Raw genomic sequence first — 16,182 nt, forward strand, 5'->3', positions numbered from 1 at the left:
GAAAGGTCGAGGACTACACACATAAAATTCGCAAAACCAAAGACCAAAGCCGAAAGACTCTGATCTTGTTTCATCAAAAATATAAAACCCCGCACGAGGCCAGCGCGGCGCGCGGCGAGACGCGGAAGGAACAAGCAAACAGCGCACGGCAGAGAGAGTGAGCAGTAGAGCTGTAGAGGCGCGCAGAGAGAGAGAGAGAGAGGGAGAGAGAGGGACGGGAGCATGGAGGTGGCGGCGGCGAAGACGACGAGCGTTGTGTGCGTGACCGGCGCAGGGGGCTTCGTCGCCTCGTGGCTCGTCAAGCTCCTCCTCTCCGCCCCCAAGGCCCGCTACACCGTCCGCGGCACGGCGCGCGATCCCGGTAAGAGCGCGCCCTGGCCTTCCTTCCCCGTCGCTCCCATTTTAATTTCCCTTGGCTTGCCCTCGACCGCTCGACGATCAGATGGATAGATGGTTGCTGTTGATACGAAATGCGGCGAAGCAGGCCAGCCGAGCCGACCATACGTGGTTGTTGGAACTTGAAGTCAGCTGAAGCAATTTTGCCATTTTGAGATCCTAAAGTTTGATCCTCCGGCAATTTCTGTCTTTAATCTGTTCTCACAGAGCAAAACTTAGAACGAATCACAAGAGTTAGAAGATCCTACATTCGTAATTCTGAAAACTTGAAGAAGTTGAGCATACTTGTTATTCGTGGTTTTGCAGCTCTGGCTAAGCTCCCATTTTTATTTTTATTTTTGCTGCAGGTGATGCTAAGAATGCTCATCTCAAGGGGCTAGGCGGTGCCGAGGAAAGGTTGCAGCTGGTCAAGGCCGACCTTTTGGACTACGACAGTGTATCGGCGGCGATTGCCGGCTGTGAGGGCGTCTTCCATGTCGCCTGCCCTGTCCCCTCTGGCCGATCAACCGACCCAGAGGTGAATTCTCAAGAACATGCATCGCATAATTTGTGTGATTCTGAGGCGAATATGAACATACAACTGTTCAACACAGTGGCTTAGTAGAATGCAGTCTGCCAGCATAAGTATCTCTACTTGACCTTAGACAGAAATCTTCTCAACGATGTTGCCCAAAGATCCCCTGGAAGGACGATCTCTGACTGGCAGGAGACATTCTGAATGTATACTCCATAAAGTGTGAGATCTGCAACATTGTTATGGTAGCAGTCTAGCAGACATAGTTATCTGGTTTGAGGCTCACCTGCCATACATTACTCCTTTTCTTTTACCAGTGCCATCATCTACATGTAACCACATAGTTAATTTCTAGAAATAAGCATCTATTCTGATGATGTAATCTTGCTGCTTTGTAGGCAGAGATCATAGCTCCTGCTGTAACAGGCACACTGAATGTGCTGAAGGCCTGCCATGAGGCGAAAGTTAAGCGAGTAGTCATGGTGTCTTCAGGTGTTGCAGTGGTCGCTAATCCTAACTGGCCCAAGGGCAAAGCCTTTGATGAAGAGAGCTGGTCAGACGAGGACTACTGCAGAAAGAATGGGGTAAGGCAACACCTGTGTGGTTGTATGATTGTTTAGCCTATGTGATATATCATACTCCCTCCGTCCGGAAATATTTGTCATCAAAATGGATAAAAAAGAGTGTATCTAGAACTAAAATACATCTAGATACATCCCCCTTTATTCATCTTGATGATAAGTATTCCCGGACGGAGGGAGTATTACATTACAGATTCCTGTTTTTTGGCTCAATGTTTCACTTCGAATGTATATATAGGATTAAGAGTCAATGTTTAAGGTTGACATTTACCTCTGTTTTAGATCAAACTTTTTGATTCGAGAGAAGCCACTAAGCTCAATGTAGAACGCAAGCATTTAGCTGCAAAAAACCCCGTTACGCTCACATGCCTATTGCAACACCACATCCCAGCTTGAGAACAAATGTCCATAAAGGATCTTATCTAAACATTCACTAGCTCGCTGGACTTGATCCTCCCTAGATCTGTATCTTTTAGCGAGATTGGGTCCACCCTGTGTCTAGAGCCCATTTGAACACTTACTGTCTTTTCCGGTTAAATATTTCGTTCATGGAACTCCTTTTTATGTCTTGAGTTCACCCTGTTCTTTGTGTTGATGGGATACTGTTGATCTGAGCCATGCATACATGTCTCATCAGCACCTCACGATTGAATTAAATCCTTGCAATTGCCTCTTAATCATCTTGAGGCAGCAAAGAAGGCGCAAAAGTTACAAAGCAAACCTGACAAAACTAGGAAGAAAAGAAAACAAGGCCTAGGCTAGCCGATACCCAAACTAACCAAATACTCCCTCCGTCCGGAAATACTCGTCATCAGAATGGATAAAACTCGTCATCAGAATGGATAAAAGAGGATGTATCTAGATGTATTTTAGTTCTAGATACATCTCTTTTTATCTATTTTGATGACAAGTATTTTCGGACGGAGGGAGTACGAAGAAGGCGGGAAAAAGCAAAACACAGCAAACTCTATTGATAGTTGGCATTGACCGAAAATTCAGTTTTGACTCATAGGCTGGCTCTGACTTAAAACAAGCCAAAATTTGGTTTTGACTCAAAGTCACTTTTTATTCATGCACTCTATTTCTATTTTTCGCTTTGTTTTGGAAGAGAGAGGATTTGCTGAACCATGGTTCAGCTCGTCCATGTCTCTAGACCACACAAGAGAGGATTTTCCAAATGGGAAGCATCAGCAATAGTTGGCTTTCATCTTGTTAGGAGCTAGGGTTCTGCCGTTTCTAGGGCGGAGATTGTAGGGGAAAGATGAAGGAAGACGATGTTATGACCGGCCAGGTCTATGGCCACAGGAGGCCCAACAGGCAGGCTTAGGCCCGCAAGTTATCTTAGTTTTATTTTCAGATTATGGTTATATATATGAGCTGTAAGACTATTTTGGAAATTAAGCAATAAGACTATTTCTATTGCCCGGCTCCCAGAGGAGTCGGAAACCCTAAACCCTAGCCGCCTTCTTCTCTCGCCGCCGCCGCACCGCGCCAAGGCGGCGCCTCGCCGCCGGCCGCCGCGCTCAAGCCCTCGCCCTTCCCCTTCCTTTCCCTACTGTCTCCGGCCAAGACCGGGCAGAACCCTAGCCGCTAACACCTTGGTATCAGGTACCCGGATTTCGACCATGTCTTCCCCGCCAATCCCACCACCGCTGCCGCCGATCCACCACGCCTCCCCCACCGCCGCTGCCACCGATTCCTCCACCAGCGCCACCGCGTCGCCGGGTACTACGGCCTCCCTATCAGCGCCGCTCTCCTCCGCCCCCGGCACCACGCCGGGCTAGGGCCAGCCGCACCTCCCCATCCAGCAACCATCGCTGCCGCTTTCCCCAGCGCCGCCGCAATTCACACCGGAGGCTATGGCCGGCGTGCTCAATGACCTAGTCGTGGCAGTCCAGGGCATCCGCCTCTACTTGGCCAGCCTGTATGGACCGCCTCCACCGCTGCATCAGGCCGCGGCCGCGGGACAGCAGGCGCTGCCGTGGTACTCAGTACCGGCGGCCCTCACCGGCGGCTTCCCGGCGCTTCCCGCCCCGGCGGCTTCGACGCCGCCTTGGCCGCAGTGGCCGACACCGTTCTCAGCGCCAACCGCGCCCCCCGCCACCGTCCAGGGACCGCAGTGGCCGACCTGGACCCCGCCGTCCGCGCCACCCTCCATCGCGTCGTCCCTTCCGGCGGCCACGGTGCCAGTTCCACCACCGCCACCGCCCAAACCTGGCCCGGGCGGGTCCTCGCCGAGCGGCCTTCCGATCCAGGAGGTCCGCTTTCCTTCGTCACCATCGCCGCTTCCCGACTGGCTCCACGGGCCGCCGTCGGCTCCCACGGAGGCCCGGCCGCCGTCAAGGGTCCAGTGGCAGCCCGAGGCGTCGGGCGTCACAGGGCACTACGCCGAGCCTTCCACCCTGGACCGGGTGCCGTCATCCGCCCTCCGTACCGCCGAGGCAGTGGGCCTAGGCGCGCCACACCAGCAACCGCCCCGGTTCGCAAAAATCGACTTCGCCACGTACGACGGTTCGGACGACCCGCTTAACTGGCTCAACCAATGTGACCAGTTCTTCCGTGGACAGCGCACGCCCGCGTCCGAGCGCACGTGGCTGGCTTCCTACCATCTCTGCGGGGCCGCCCAGACATGGTACTACGCCCTCGAGCAGGACGAGGGCGGCATGCCACCGTGGGATCGCTTCCGCGAGCTATGTCTTCTTCGATTCGGACCACCGGTACGCGGGAGCCGCTTGGCCGAGTTGGGCCGCCTACCGTTCACCTCCACGGTGCAGGATTTCGCCGACCGCTTCCAGGCTCTAGCGTGCCACGCGCCGGGTGTGACAGCCTTACAGCTGGCGGAGCTCTTCGTCGGCGGCCTTCCCGACCACATCCGCGTGGACGTCGAGATGAAGGGACCACAAGACCTTCAGACGGCCATGTACTATGCGCGGGCGTTCGAGCAGCGTGCCCAGGCTTTGACGTCGACGCGGCCATCCGCGCCACGTGGGGGTCGTCCGCCTCCCCGGCCGCCTCCGGCAGCGCCGTCGTCCTCGACCACCGCCCCGGCCGCTACCCCGGCCCCGACGCGGCCGTTTCAGCGCCTCACTCAGGCGGAGCAGCTGGAACGCAGGCGCTTGGGCCTGTGCTTCAACTGCGATGCGCCCTATGCGCCGGGCCATGTTTGCCCGCGCCTCTTCTACCTGGAAACGACGGACGAGACCGAGGATGACACCCCGGAGGCTGACCTTGGCGCCCCGACTCTTGCGGAGCCCGCAGCGGCACCCGCACCGGCCCCGGCTACCGCCCTCGTGGTGTCCCTTCACGCGCTGGCCGGCATCCGTGATGAACGGACGCTGCTTTTACCGGTCATGATCCATGGCGAGCGCCTGGTGGCCCTCTTGGACACAGGTTCCACGCATAATTTCCTGCCGGAGGCCACCATGCGGCGTCTTGCGCTCCAGCCGGCCGGAGAGGAGCAGTTGCGGGTTACTGTCGCTAATGGCGACCGCCTACACTGCCACGGGCTCGCCCGCAACGTGCCCATCACTATCGGCGACGAGCACTTCACCATCACCTGCGCCGGCATCGATTTGGGCTGCTTCGACTTCATCCTCGGCGTCGACTTCTTGCACACGTTGGGTCCTATTCTTTGGGACTTCGACGCGCTGATGATGACCTTCTGGCGTTTGGGTCGTCACATTCGGTGGGAGGGCATTAGGGGGGCCGCACCCGCACCCCCTCTTCAGCTGGCCGCGACAACCACGGAGGCCGAGCATCCGCTCTTGGACGGACTCCTGCAGCAGCACCGGGATCTCTTTGAGGAGCCACATGGTCTGCCACCGGCCCGGATCTACGACCACCGTATTCACCTCCTTCCGGGATCGGCCCCTGTGGCCGTACGGCCTTACCGGTATCCACAGTTGCAAAAGGACGAGTTGGAGCGACAATGTGCACTCATGCTTGCCGCCGGCATCATCCGCATCTCCACGTCCCCGTTTACAACACCGGTCCTCCTCGTTCGTAAGTCGGATGGCACGTGGCATTTCTGCATCGACTACCGCGCCCTTAATGCTCTCACATTAAAGGACAAGTTTCCTATTCCGGTTGTCGATGAGGTTCTCGACGAGCTACACGGGGCGCGCTTCTTCACCAAGCTGGACCTTCGGTCGGGGTATCATCAGGTGCGCATGCATCCAGACGACATCGCCAAGACGGCGTTTCGGACTCATCACGGCCACTTCGAGTTCTTGGTGATGCCCTTTGGCCTCTCCAACGCCCCGGCGACATTTCAGGCCTTGATGAACGATGTCCTCCGGCCCTACTTACGTCGGTTTGTGCTCATTTTCTTTGACGACATTCTTATCTACAACGCCTCCTGGGCAGAGCACCTCCAGCATGTGGCCATCGTCTTCAACGAGCTTCGGGCGCATCATCTTCATCTTAAGCGCTCGAAGTGCTCGTTCGGGACACCTTCGGTCGCTTACCTCGGCCACGTCATCTCGGCCGAGGGAGTGGCCATGGACGCCGACAAGGTGGCGGCCGTCGCCGCCTGGCCGATCCCGCAGTCTCCACGGGCTCTTCGCGGGTTCCTTGGCCTCGCAGGGTACTACCGGAAGTTCATCCGGGAATTTGGCCTCATCGCGGCCCCGCTCACGCGTCTCCTCCGTCGCGACGCCTTCTCTTGGGATGCGGAGGCCACTTCAGCATTCGAGGCCCTCAAGGGGGCCCTCACGACGGGACCCGTACTGCAGATGCCGGATTTCGACCTTCCCTTCACCGTCGACTGCGACGCTTCCGGTGCGGGGTTCGGTGCGGTCCTACACCAGGGCGAGGGACCCCTCGCTTTCTTCAGCCGCCCCTTTGCCGCACGCCATCTCAAGTTGGTGGCGTATGAGCATGAGCTCATTGGGTTGGTGCAGGCAGTACGCCATTGGCGGCCCTATCTTTGGGGTCGCTCTTTCTGGATCCGCACGGACCATTACAGCCTCAAGTTCATGCTGGATCAGAGGCTCTCGACGATGCCCCATCACCAATGGATCAGTAAACTCTTTGGCTTTGACTTCACCGTCGAGTACCGGTCGGGTCGCCTTAACACCGTCGCCGACGCCCTGTCTCGGCGTGACGCCAATGTGGACGACGGTGCGGCGGAGGGGGCGGCCTTCTACATCATCACCGGGCCCTCCTTCGCCCTCTACGCCGACATCCGCCGGGCGACCGCTGCCGCGGCCGACTCCCTCCTTCTGCAGCAGCAGCTAGCGGCGGGAGAGCTGGAGGAGCCGTGGCGCCTCGCCGATGGCCTGCTTCTCCATGGGCGCCGGGTCTTTGTTCTGGCGCACGACGATCTTCGCCAGCAGGTGCTGCGCCTCGCTCACTCGGCGGGCCATGAGGGAGTGCAGAAGACGCTCCATCATCTCCGCGCCGACTTCTACATTCCTGGTGATCGGGCCCTGGTCCGTGATTGGGTTCGGTCGTGTGTGACGTGCCAGCGCAACAAGACGGAGACTCTACAGCCGGCTGGCATGCTTCAGCCCTTGGAGGTCCCATCTCAGGTTTGGGCGGACATCTCCATGGACTTCATCGAGGGCCTCCCCAAGGTGGGCGGCAAGTCCGTCATTCTCACGGTGGTCGACCGCTTCTCCAAGTATGCTCATTTCATCGCGCTTGGCCATCCATATTCAGCGGCATCTATCGCACGGGCCTTCTTCGATGGCATTGTCCGTCTCCACGGGTTCCCTTCTTCGATCGTCAGTGATCGGGACCCCGTGTTCACGGGACACGTGTGGCGTGACCTTTTCCGGCTGGCGGGCGTGAAGCTACACTTGAGCACCGCCTTCCACCCTCAGACGGACGGCCAGTCTGAGATCGTTAACAAGGTGATTGCCATGTATTTGCGTTGTGTTACAGGTGATCGCCCTCGCGCATGGGTGGACTGGCTTTCGTGGGCGGAGTACTGCTACAACACCTCTTATCACTCCGCCCTCCGTGCTACGCCCTTTGAGGTGGTGTATGGCCGGCCACCCCCGCCGATCCTTTCGGTTGATCCGGCCTTGGCACGGACCGAGGTAGCCGGGGCTCTTCTGAGGAGCCGTGATGAGATGCTCGCGGAGGTCCAGCAACGACTCCTGCAGGCCCAGCAGTTGGCCAAACGTTACTATGATGGCCACCATCGCGAGGCGGAGTACGCGGTGGGTGATTGGGTATGGCTGCGTCTACTTACCGCTCTACGCAGTCCTTGGACCCACGCGCGAGGAAGAAGCTCGGTCCTCGCTATGCCGGTCCCTTTGCGATCCTGGAACGCATTGGGAAAGTGGCTTATCGTCTGTAGCTTCCGACAGGCGCGCGGATCCATGATGTCTTCCATGTCGGGCTGCTCAAGCCATTCCGCGGCGAGCCACCCACGGCGCCGCCGGCCCTTCCACCGATCACGGACGGGCGTCTCCTTCTTGAGCCAGAGAAGGCGCTGAAGGCTCAGCTGCGCCGAGGCTCCTGGTACGTGTTGATCCGGTGGACTAGACTACCAGCGGAGGACGCTACTTGAGAGCAGCGCGAGGAGTTCCGCCAGCACTACCCCGACTTTCAGCTCGAGGACGAGCTGTTTGCGCAGGCGGGGAGAGATGTTATGACCGGCCAGGTCTATGGCCGCAGGAGGCCCAACAGGCAGGCTTAGGCCCGCAAGTTATCTTAGTTTTATTTTCAGATTATGGTTAATATACGAGCTGTAAGACTATTTTGGGAATTAAGCAATAAGACTATTTCTATTGCCCGGCTCCCAGAGGAGCCGGAAACCCTAAACCCTAGCCGCCTCCTTCTCTCGCCGCCGCCGCATCGCGCCAGGACGGCGCCTCGCCGCCGGCCACCGCGCTCAAGCCCTTGCCCTTCCCCCTCCTTTCCCTACTGTCTCCGGCCAAGACCGGGCAGAACCCTAGCCGCTAACAGACGAGGACGAGGGCGCGGCGGCCGGCGGCTGGGCGCCGTCCTTGCGTGGTGGAGAAGAGGCGGCGGTGGCGCAAGAGGCGGCTAGGGTTAGGTCTCCCAGCTCCCTAAGGGAAGCCGAGCAAATAATGATTGCTTCTTGCTTGATTAGATTGATACATCTCCTTTCCTTATATAAAGAGGTTTACTTGACTCCTAAGCAAACGACCCTAATAACGATAAGATAATTGGGCTAAACCCCTAATAACAATAAGATAACTTGGGCCACAGCCCACTGGGCTAAGCCCTTAATATGCTGGTCATAACACTTCTCCCCGCCTGCACAAACAGCTCGTCCTCGAGCTGTAAGGCGGGGAAGCGCTTGCTGAACTCCTCGAGGTGATCAACCAGCGTCAAACACCTCCGCGACAGCTGGGGCGGCCAGGTCGCTGAGCCCAGCGGCGACGGCATCCTCCTCAATGTAGTCTGCCGCCTCCAAGTAGAAGAGTCGGGGCAGACGTGGCCAGGCATGTAGGTCTCGTCGCAGTTGAAGCACAACCCTTGGCGGCGACGCTCGAGTAGCTCGACCGAGGTGAGCCGGCGGAACGGGCGCGCCGTGGTCACGGCAAGGGGTGCCGCGGAAGCCTGAGCAGGTCGATCCTGCGCGGGAACATCCGGCCAGGGTGGTGGCCCAGCAGCCCGGGACAGTGATGCCTGCTGGATGGCCACCGCGCGGCGCTCGAACGCGCGGGCGTAGTACATGGCCGTCTAGAGGTCCTGAGGTCCCTGCAGCTCGACATCCACGTGGATATGATCTGGCAGACCACCGACGAAGAGTTCGGCCCGCTGGTGAGCCGTCACGCCGGACGTGTGGCACGCCAGGGCCTGAAAGCGGTCGGTGTAGTCCTGCACAGTAGAGGTGAAGGGAAGGCGGCCCAACTCCGCCAGCCGGCTCCCACGTATCAACAGTCCGAAGCGAAGGAGGCAGAACTCACGAAAAAGCTCCCATGGGGGCATGCCGCCCTCGTCCTGCTCGAGGGCGTAGTACCACGTTTGTGCGGCGCCGCGGAGGTGATAAGAGGCGAGCCAGGTGCGGTCCGATGCGAGCGTCCGTTGCCCCCGGAAGAACTTCTCGCACTGGTTGAGCCAGTTGAGGGGGTCCTCGACACCGTCATAGGTGGCGAAGGCGAGCTTGGCGAAGCGCGGCGGTGTCTGAGCATGACCGACGTGAGTGTACGGCTCGGCGGTACGGAGTAGCAAAGAGGATGGCGTTGGTCCGGTGTGCACAGGTGGTCCCCAGGAAAGCGATGGCCCGTCGAAGCCAGTGTGGAAACCTGCGGAGCCGGAGGGCCCGTCGTACGACAGGGAGGGCGCCGGCTGGTCCGCGGCCATGGTGTAGACTGACGACGGTGACGTCCCGGCCAACCAGGCCGGAAGCTGGGACGGCGAGGGCGGGAACCGCACTTGCTGAATCGGCACGCCCGCCGGCGCGGTTGTAGTCAGCCCGGTGCTGGGCGGCGGAGGCACCGGCAGCGGCAGCTGCTGCTTCCTGGAAACGGCGGAGGCGGCGGGCGCGGCGATGCCCGCGACCGGCCATTGTGGCCAGATCGGGGCGGTGGGGGGGGCTGGCTGTAGCTGCAGCGGCCCGACCAGCGTCGCGGTGGCCCCGGGGTGCGGCGGCTGCCAGGGCTACCAGGGCGGTGGCGGCGAGGACCCGAGTGGCGTGGGTGACGCGGCGAGGGCCGGCACCGGCCACTGCGGCCATTGGGGCGCGACGGCGGACGGCGGCTGAAGCGGCCAGTGGTGGTGTAGAGGACCGGTCGGCGCCGCGGGTGCCGAATACCACGGCAGGGCGGCTGGCCAGGTCGCGGCGGCCGGCGGCAAGGGCGGCGGCGGCCCGTAGGTGCCGGCTAGGTATAGTTGTATCCCCTGGACGACGGTGACGAGATCGTTGAGGACCCCGGTGATCTCCTCCGAAGTGTAGGCGGCGGTCGGTGGTGCGGTGGAGGGCGCCGTCATCTGGGTGGTGGCGGCGCCGGAGGATGCGACCAGCGGCGCGGTGGAGAAGGCCAGCGGCGTGGTGGTGACGGTCGGCAGCGGAAGCGACGGGATGGGCGGCGGCGAAGACATGATCGAAACTAAGCTACCTGATACCAAGGTGTTAGGAGCTAGGTTCTACCGGTTCTAGGGCGGAGATTGTAGGGAAAAGATGGAGGAAGACGAGGACGAGGGCGCGGCGGCCGGCGGCTGGGTGCCGTCCTTGCGTGGTGGAGAAGAGGCGGCGGCGGCGCAAGAGGCGGCTAGGGTTACGTCTCCCGGCTCCCTAAGGGAAGCCGAGCAAATAATGATTGCTTCTTGCTTGATTAGATTGATACATCTCCTCTCCTTATATAAAGAGGTTTACTTGACTCCTAAGCAAACGACCCTAATAACGATAAGATAATTGGGCTAAACCCCTAATAACAATAAGATAACTTGGGCCACAACCCACTGGGCTAAGCCCCTAATATGCCGGTCATAACACAACTTTAGGTTAATACAAAATTCTTCCGCTAACCACACAAGATACTGCTCCTGTCTTGTTATTCTTATAAAAGATAATTTTTTTCTGGATCACCCATTCAAAACAAACATGTGTTGTTATTTGACAGGATTGGTATTACCTTTCCAAAACATTGGCGGAGCGCGAGGCTTTTGCTTATGCAGCAAAAACTGGGTTGGACATTGTAACTATATGCCCATCATTGGTAATTGGACCCTTGATGCAGTCTACAATAAATTCAAGCAGTAAAATTCTCCTTAACTATTTGAAAGGTGGGTGTGTTATGTTGTTATGTCTGTCTTCTCTTTGCTTTCATTATACTATAAAAATTATGGACATCAAAAAGGATCTCTGCACTCGGTTGCACATTTTCCAACTGAAAAAAGGACACTACTTATTTATTTGAATTGTTTGAATTGCTTACCACATGTGTCACATGGTAAAAAAAGATACTAAATTGCAAAAAATAACTGCATATCATTAAAATAAAGCTGTTCACCATCCCTCAAAAAAAAATGAAGCTGTTCACCAAACTAGTTTAGGATTATAATTCTGTTTCTGTATTACTAAAACACTTATCTTTTTGCAGGAGAACATGATACTGTAGAAAATAAAAGCAGGGATATAGCGGATGTTCGTGATGTTGCTGATGCTATTCTTCTGGCGTATGAGAATCCAGAGATGTCCGGACGGTACATATGTAATGCACCTGCAATAAAAGTCTGTGATATGGTTAACATACTGAAGACCTTGTATCCAACCTACACATATCCCAAAAGGTAAGCGCCTTCCTCAGCAGGCAACTTTTTTTTACCTTACCAGCGCTATGGCTATTTTAGTTCTACATATCATGAGTTAGTTGGCACTGCCTAAGAAGGAAGGATAAATAACCTTCAGTTCACTTCGAAAAGGTACTAGAAGAATTCAACATCCATTTGTCTTTCCTGATATTACTAATTGTAGAATTCAAGTACTTGAACAGGGATTGACAAATTGACTAAAGCCTAATAGAGATTCACATTCCTAGAATTGTATCCATGCCAGTGAGCATGTAGTTTGTGATATGGACTTTAAAATTTTAATGAACCAATGTTGTTTCACCATATCACCAAATGCTGCTCGATGTGTGTCCTTCACCCCTGCTTTTCCATGCTTAGCTTGGATGAAACTTATTTTTCTCTCCAAATTTCTATGTAGCTTTACGGAAGTGGAAGGAAATCTTGTTTATAGTTCAGAGAAACTTCAGAAGCTAGGGTGGACCTTCAGGCCTGTAGAGAAGACCCTGGGGGACAGCGTCGAATCCTACCGAGCATCTGGACTCCTGAACTGAGCATGCAACTGGGACAAGCTTGGTTGTTGATCCTTGCAAATTATTTCTAAATCATGTAAACAGAGAAACAAAATAAGTTGGTGACACAATCATCAAGGGAATAATGTTACCATAAAAATAATTAAATAAATAAACATTATGCAAGCCTTTCTTTTGCGGAGTCTTGAGGTATTTCGAGTAAAATAGCTGCAATGTTCTGGTGCTTCTCTGAGTGACTTGCTGTGTCGTATACGATTGCTGAACTTGCTTAACTAGGACTATGCTGACCATTTTTAAAGACCTGTATGTATCAACTGTTGGTGTACAAAATTCGGCATGGTATGAGCCGGACATCCTCAGTTCGACGAGTACATCTTCCCAGAAAGCATAACTAGAAAATGTGCAGGCGGCCCATGTTTCCCCAATGTCTCAGTTTGTCGGGGTCAATGAAACTCTAAAAGTATGTAGAGAGTGGGAGCTACAGAACTGTTAATATGAAAATCAATTCCATTCATCAACTGATCATTAAATTAAACTGAAAACAGGAGCGACGATGAAGCTGCTCTCTGCAAATTGGAAGGATAGTGATTGAACTATCTTAACATTACAAATCAAAAGGACACTGTACAGTTGAAGTTAAAATATTATGTTTGCCTATTATCCAGGGAACTGAACTTATTATGTTTTAACTGATTCTTCTTTCTCCACATCATAGATAGCTCAACAGGTTCACTGTTCATGTTTAACCTGCATAAGAAATGAGGATGTGAAGACAGATTTCTTTCAGAAACAACCGATGGTAGCTTTCCTTTGAAAAAAGAAAAACTGATGGTAGCTTTGACAGAAGTATATAGCGAATGCATCAAGATTGAATACATGTGTGAAACTTCAACAATGGCATTAAACGAACACCTAATGATCTTACAATGTCAACTTACAATCTTTAGCACTTGGTCAACGACAACCTATAAAACTGTCTATTAAGTAGTATTAATCAATAATGTTTAGTATTTGGACTCTACCAGTTCACTTAACACTGGGGGCATATCTTGATACAGGAACCTGCAAGTGTTGGCGCCTACTGGCTTCATCAGATGCAGAGGTGCAGTCCTCATGGTCGGCGACCTTATGTGAATTAAATGAACCATAGCAGAAACTGATGTCACGCACGTCGAGGGAAGCGACCATTAAGGTAAACGATGAATTTTAGTCCCCAGATAAGCACCGTTGGCAATGGCACTGGAAGCCAAATCCTTCAGTGAGAATCTTCTGCCTGGCGTTCACATCCATGCTTGTATCAATGTAGCAGATGCGCAGCTCTTCACCTATGACAGATGCAAAAGAGCAGCATTAAGATATTGGTACCCATCAGTGTTTTTGCTTTAACTGTTGTCAAGAGAACAAAGGCTACATAGGTACTGCTACACCTATCTATACCTTCGTCAATATCACGAAGGGTCATCAATTTAGCGTCTGCGTTTTCAAGCCAAACTATGTGAGTATTTGGATCTGCAAGTTGACAGGAAAAGAATATGAATATTCGGATTTGAATTTGAAAAGAAAGGGAAGTGATACCCAAGCAAGTAGAAAAATCGCTGCTTATAGGATGGAATTACATCCATTGTTGTGTGTCACCATTATACTAGCAATCTTCTTTCTAATGCATCAATTGGAAGATAATTCATCTTGTTTCGAATGTAAAACAATATAGGTATTTCATCATCGAGTGCAATGAAAGCAAACAAATACTCCATCCGATCCAAAATAAGTGTCGCAGTTTTAAACTGCGGTTAGTTCAAAACTGCGACACTTATTATGGATCGGAGGTAGTAGTACATTAGTGATTAGTGGATATAACTTGGAGTTGCATAGTACTGAAATAATACTGAAAACTCAGACAGCACAATCAACACTTCATATGCCACAACAGACAACAACAAATTCTACGTCACAAGGAAATGCAGCAGTTAAATCCTTGCTTTCAAATAAGAACTTTAGAAGTCATATCCTTGCTTTCAAATAAAAACTTCAGAAGTCATAATGAGAGCCATTATGGTAAATATTAATATCCCCTTTTCCCGTTAACAGGAGCATGTGAAGAGCCATACCACAGTCATGGTTGTAGAACGAGGGGAGCATATATACAGCATTGCCAACTGATGCATCACATGTTACCGACGCTACTGCTGAGGATAGAAGATCCTCATATGAACTTGCAACCAATTCAATACGGAATGCATTTACACGTATTCTTGCAAGTACATTGATGTACCATTGTTTGGTCAAAACTAATACTGTCAAAGAAACTCCAGGAAAACCAAATGATAGAGAGGGTGAAATAAGATATAAAAGGATACAAGTTGTGAGTTCTTCCTGAAACCCTGCCTTCCTAAAAGTGGACTTCAAAAATTCAAACTCCTCTTCCATCTATTATATTCCAATTATATCCATGTCAGGACCAACCGTACAACAACATAGGGAAAGAAACATGTGAATGCTATGACATTCTTTTTTCTGCGATGATAATAGTTACAGCTGTGAAGATGGACATATGAAGCATAAGAAAAAATCAACTCCATTCTCAGTAAAAAAAACTAGCTCGACAGCTCGCAAAAAAGGGCTACCTCAATAAGTGTACCCTGGTGCAATTGGGCTGGCTGAAGAATGTCAAGACAATCTGCACCAACATCTCCTGATATAACCATGCAAGCTAGCCGCTTGACCATGTATGGGTACTTGAGACCACGTGAACTTCAGAGCACACAAGAATAAAGACAGATAAGCCAGGATGCTACACTGACAATCGAATGTCAAGCAAAACGGCAATATCGTAACAATAACAAAACGAATATAACTGACAACGTTATTAGAGAGAAGTCAGGAGATGCACATCAACATCAAGATGAAATGTAGTAACAAACATACCTACAGTGGTCATCTAACAAAGACCAATCCGCCTTCTTTTCAATGCCATGGAATCCCTAAACAGGATGAAACCACACATCTTAGCCGCTAAAAGAGACAGTAATTTTGCTCTTCCGAAAGAAGCGGAATTAGCAATGGTATCTTTTATCCGTCTGACAGTCGAAGAAGCATCATAAAATAAAGTTAAGCGGTCATGGCATATCTCAATCTCTTTATTCAGAATAATGTGAAGACTAAAGTCATTGCTCACAGAAGAACAAGGTAGCATAGACTGTCCTTACTGGAACTGTACAAACCACTAAAACCTACTGAATCTGCAGGAGGAACAGTGCAAAGGCATCCTCACCTCGGCATGCTCCCGACACGCGTCGCTGCAGAAGTAGCAGTCCCCTCTGGAGTCGCCGCCCTTCCCCGCTTTCCTCCTGAGGCAGCGGTAGCACACCTGAGGAGACCAATCCGATATAGTTCGCTCCATTCGTGGCCAATATGAAGCAAGTGGGGGCGCGCTCACCTCGTGGAAGAGAGAGCGGGACGGATGGGTGACGAGAGGCTGCGCCGAGTGGAGGACCTCGCCGTTGGCGATGGGGCGGGTAGCGAAGACTCCACGGCCGGCTGAGTCCGTCAAGGCGACGCGAACCGGCGGTGGGCCGCGAGCAGCGGCAACCGCCGCCGCGGTGGAGAGGAGGCGGCGGCGGACGAGGGACATTTGGGAATGCAGAGAAGAGATCTCACCCGTTGATCTGGTTGTATCTGCCAACTGAGCTTCATCAACGGTAATTGGGCCGACTATCAGTCGTCTCATAAAAATCATCTCGTTTTTTCTCAACCCAATACATACGCACATCCACTCATCCCTATAAAAGACATACGCACGTACATCTATCTCTATATAAAGTATAAACGCATATACATACATCATATCCCTATGAGCATCTTCGAGAAAACGACCTGGTATAACAAAGTGGCCACGTACACATTTGTAATCAACGAGAACATCTCCTCCCATTAAACGCACAACACC

The 16,182-nt window shown here is 53.1% G+C and overlaps 2 protein-coding genes across 3 annotated transcripts; one reads left to right on the forward strand and one right to left on the reverse strand.

Annotated features, from left to right (window-relative positions):
- Positions 1 to 99: 99 nt before the first annotated feature.
- On the forward strand, positions 100 to 12,417 carry LOC125519961 (cinnamoyl-CoA reductase 1-like). The gene is made up of 6 exons (XM_048684742.1): positions 100 to 361; positions 744 to 913; positions 1,309 to 1,494; positions 11,037 to 11,199; positions 11,517 to 11,706; positions 12,125 to 12,417. Exons 1-6 carry the CDS (start codon positions 223 to 225, stop codon positions 12,255 to 12,257), a joined length of 981 nt encoding a protein of 326 aa, XP_048540699.1. The 5' UTR covers positions 100 to 222; the 3' UTR covers positions 12,258 to 12,417.
- Positions 12,418 to 12,746: 329 nt separating this feature from the next.
- On the reverse strand, positions 12,747 to 15,913 carry LOC125519962 (histone-lysine N-methyltransferase ATXR4). 2 transcript variants are annotated; one of them, XR_007288380.1, is made up of 9 exons: positions 15,673 to 15,913; positions 15,508 to 15,603; positions 15,162 to 15,217; positions 14,861 to 14,987; positions 14,594 to 14,663; positions 14,345 to 14,524; positions 13,674 to 13,745; positions 13,259 to 13,561; positions 12,747 to 12,983 (listed from the first exon to the last, which is right to left on the reverse strand). XR_007288380.1 is itself a non-coding variant. In XM_048684743.1 (8 exons), exons 1-8 carry the CDS (start codon positions 15,865 to 15,867, stop codon positions 13,443 to 13,445), a joined length of 915 nt encoding a protein of 304 aa, XP_048540700.1. In that variant the 5' UTR covers positions 15,868 to 15,913; the 3' UTR covers positions 13,114 to 13,442. The 2 variants fall into 2 exon arrangements, 1 of the variants encoding a protein (XP_048540700.1); XM_048684743.1 differs by lacking the exon at positions 12,747 to 12,983 and having other exon boundaries at positions 13,114 to 13,561.
- Positions 15,914 to 16,182: the final 269 nt, after the last annotated feature.

The sequence above is a fragment of the Triticum urartu genome, chromosome 7, assembly GCF_003073215.2.
Source record: "Triticum urartu cultivar G1812 chromosome 7, Tu2.1, whole genome shotgun sequence".
Lineage (NCBI taxonomy): Eukaryota > Viridiplantae > Streptophyta > Magnoliopsida > Poales > Poaceae > Triticum > Triticum urartu.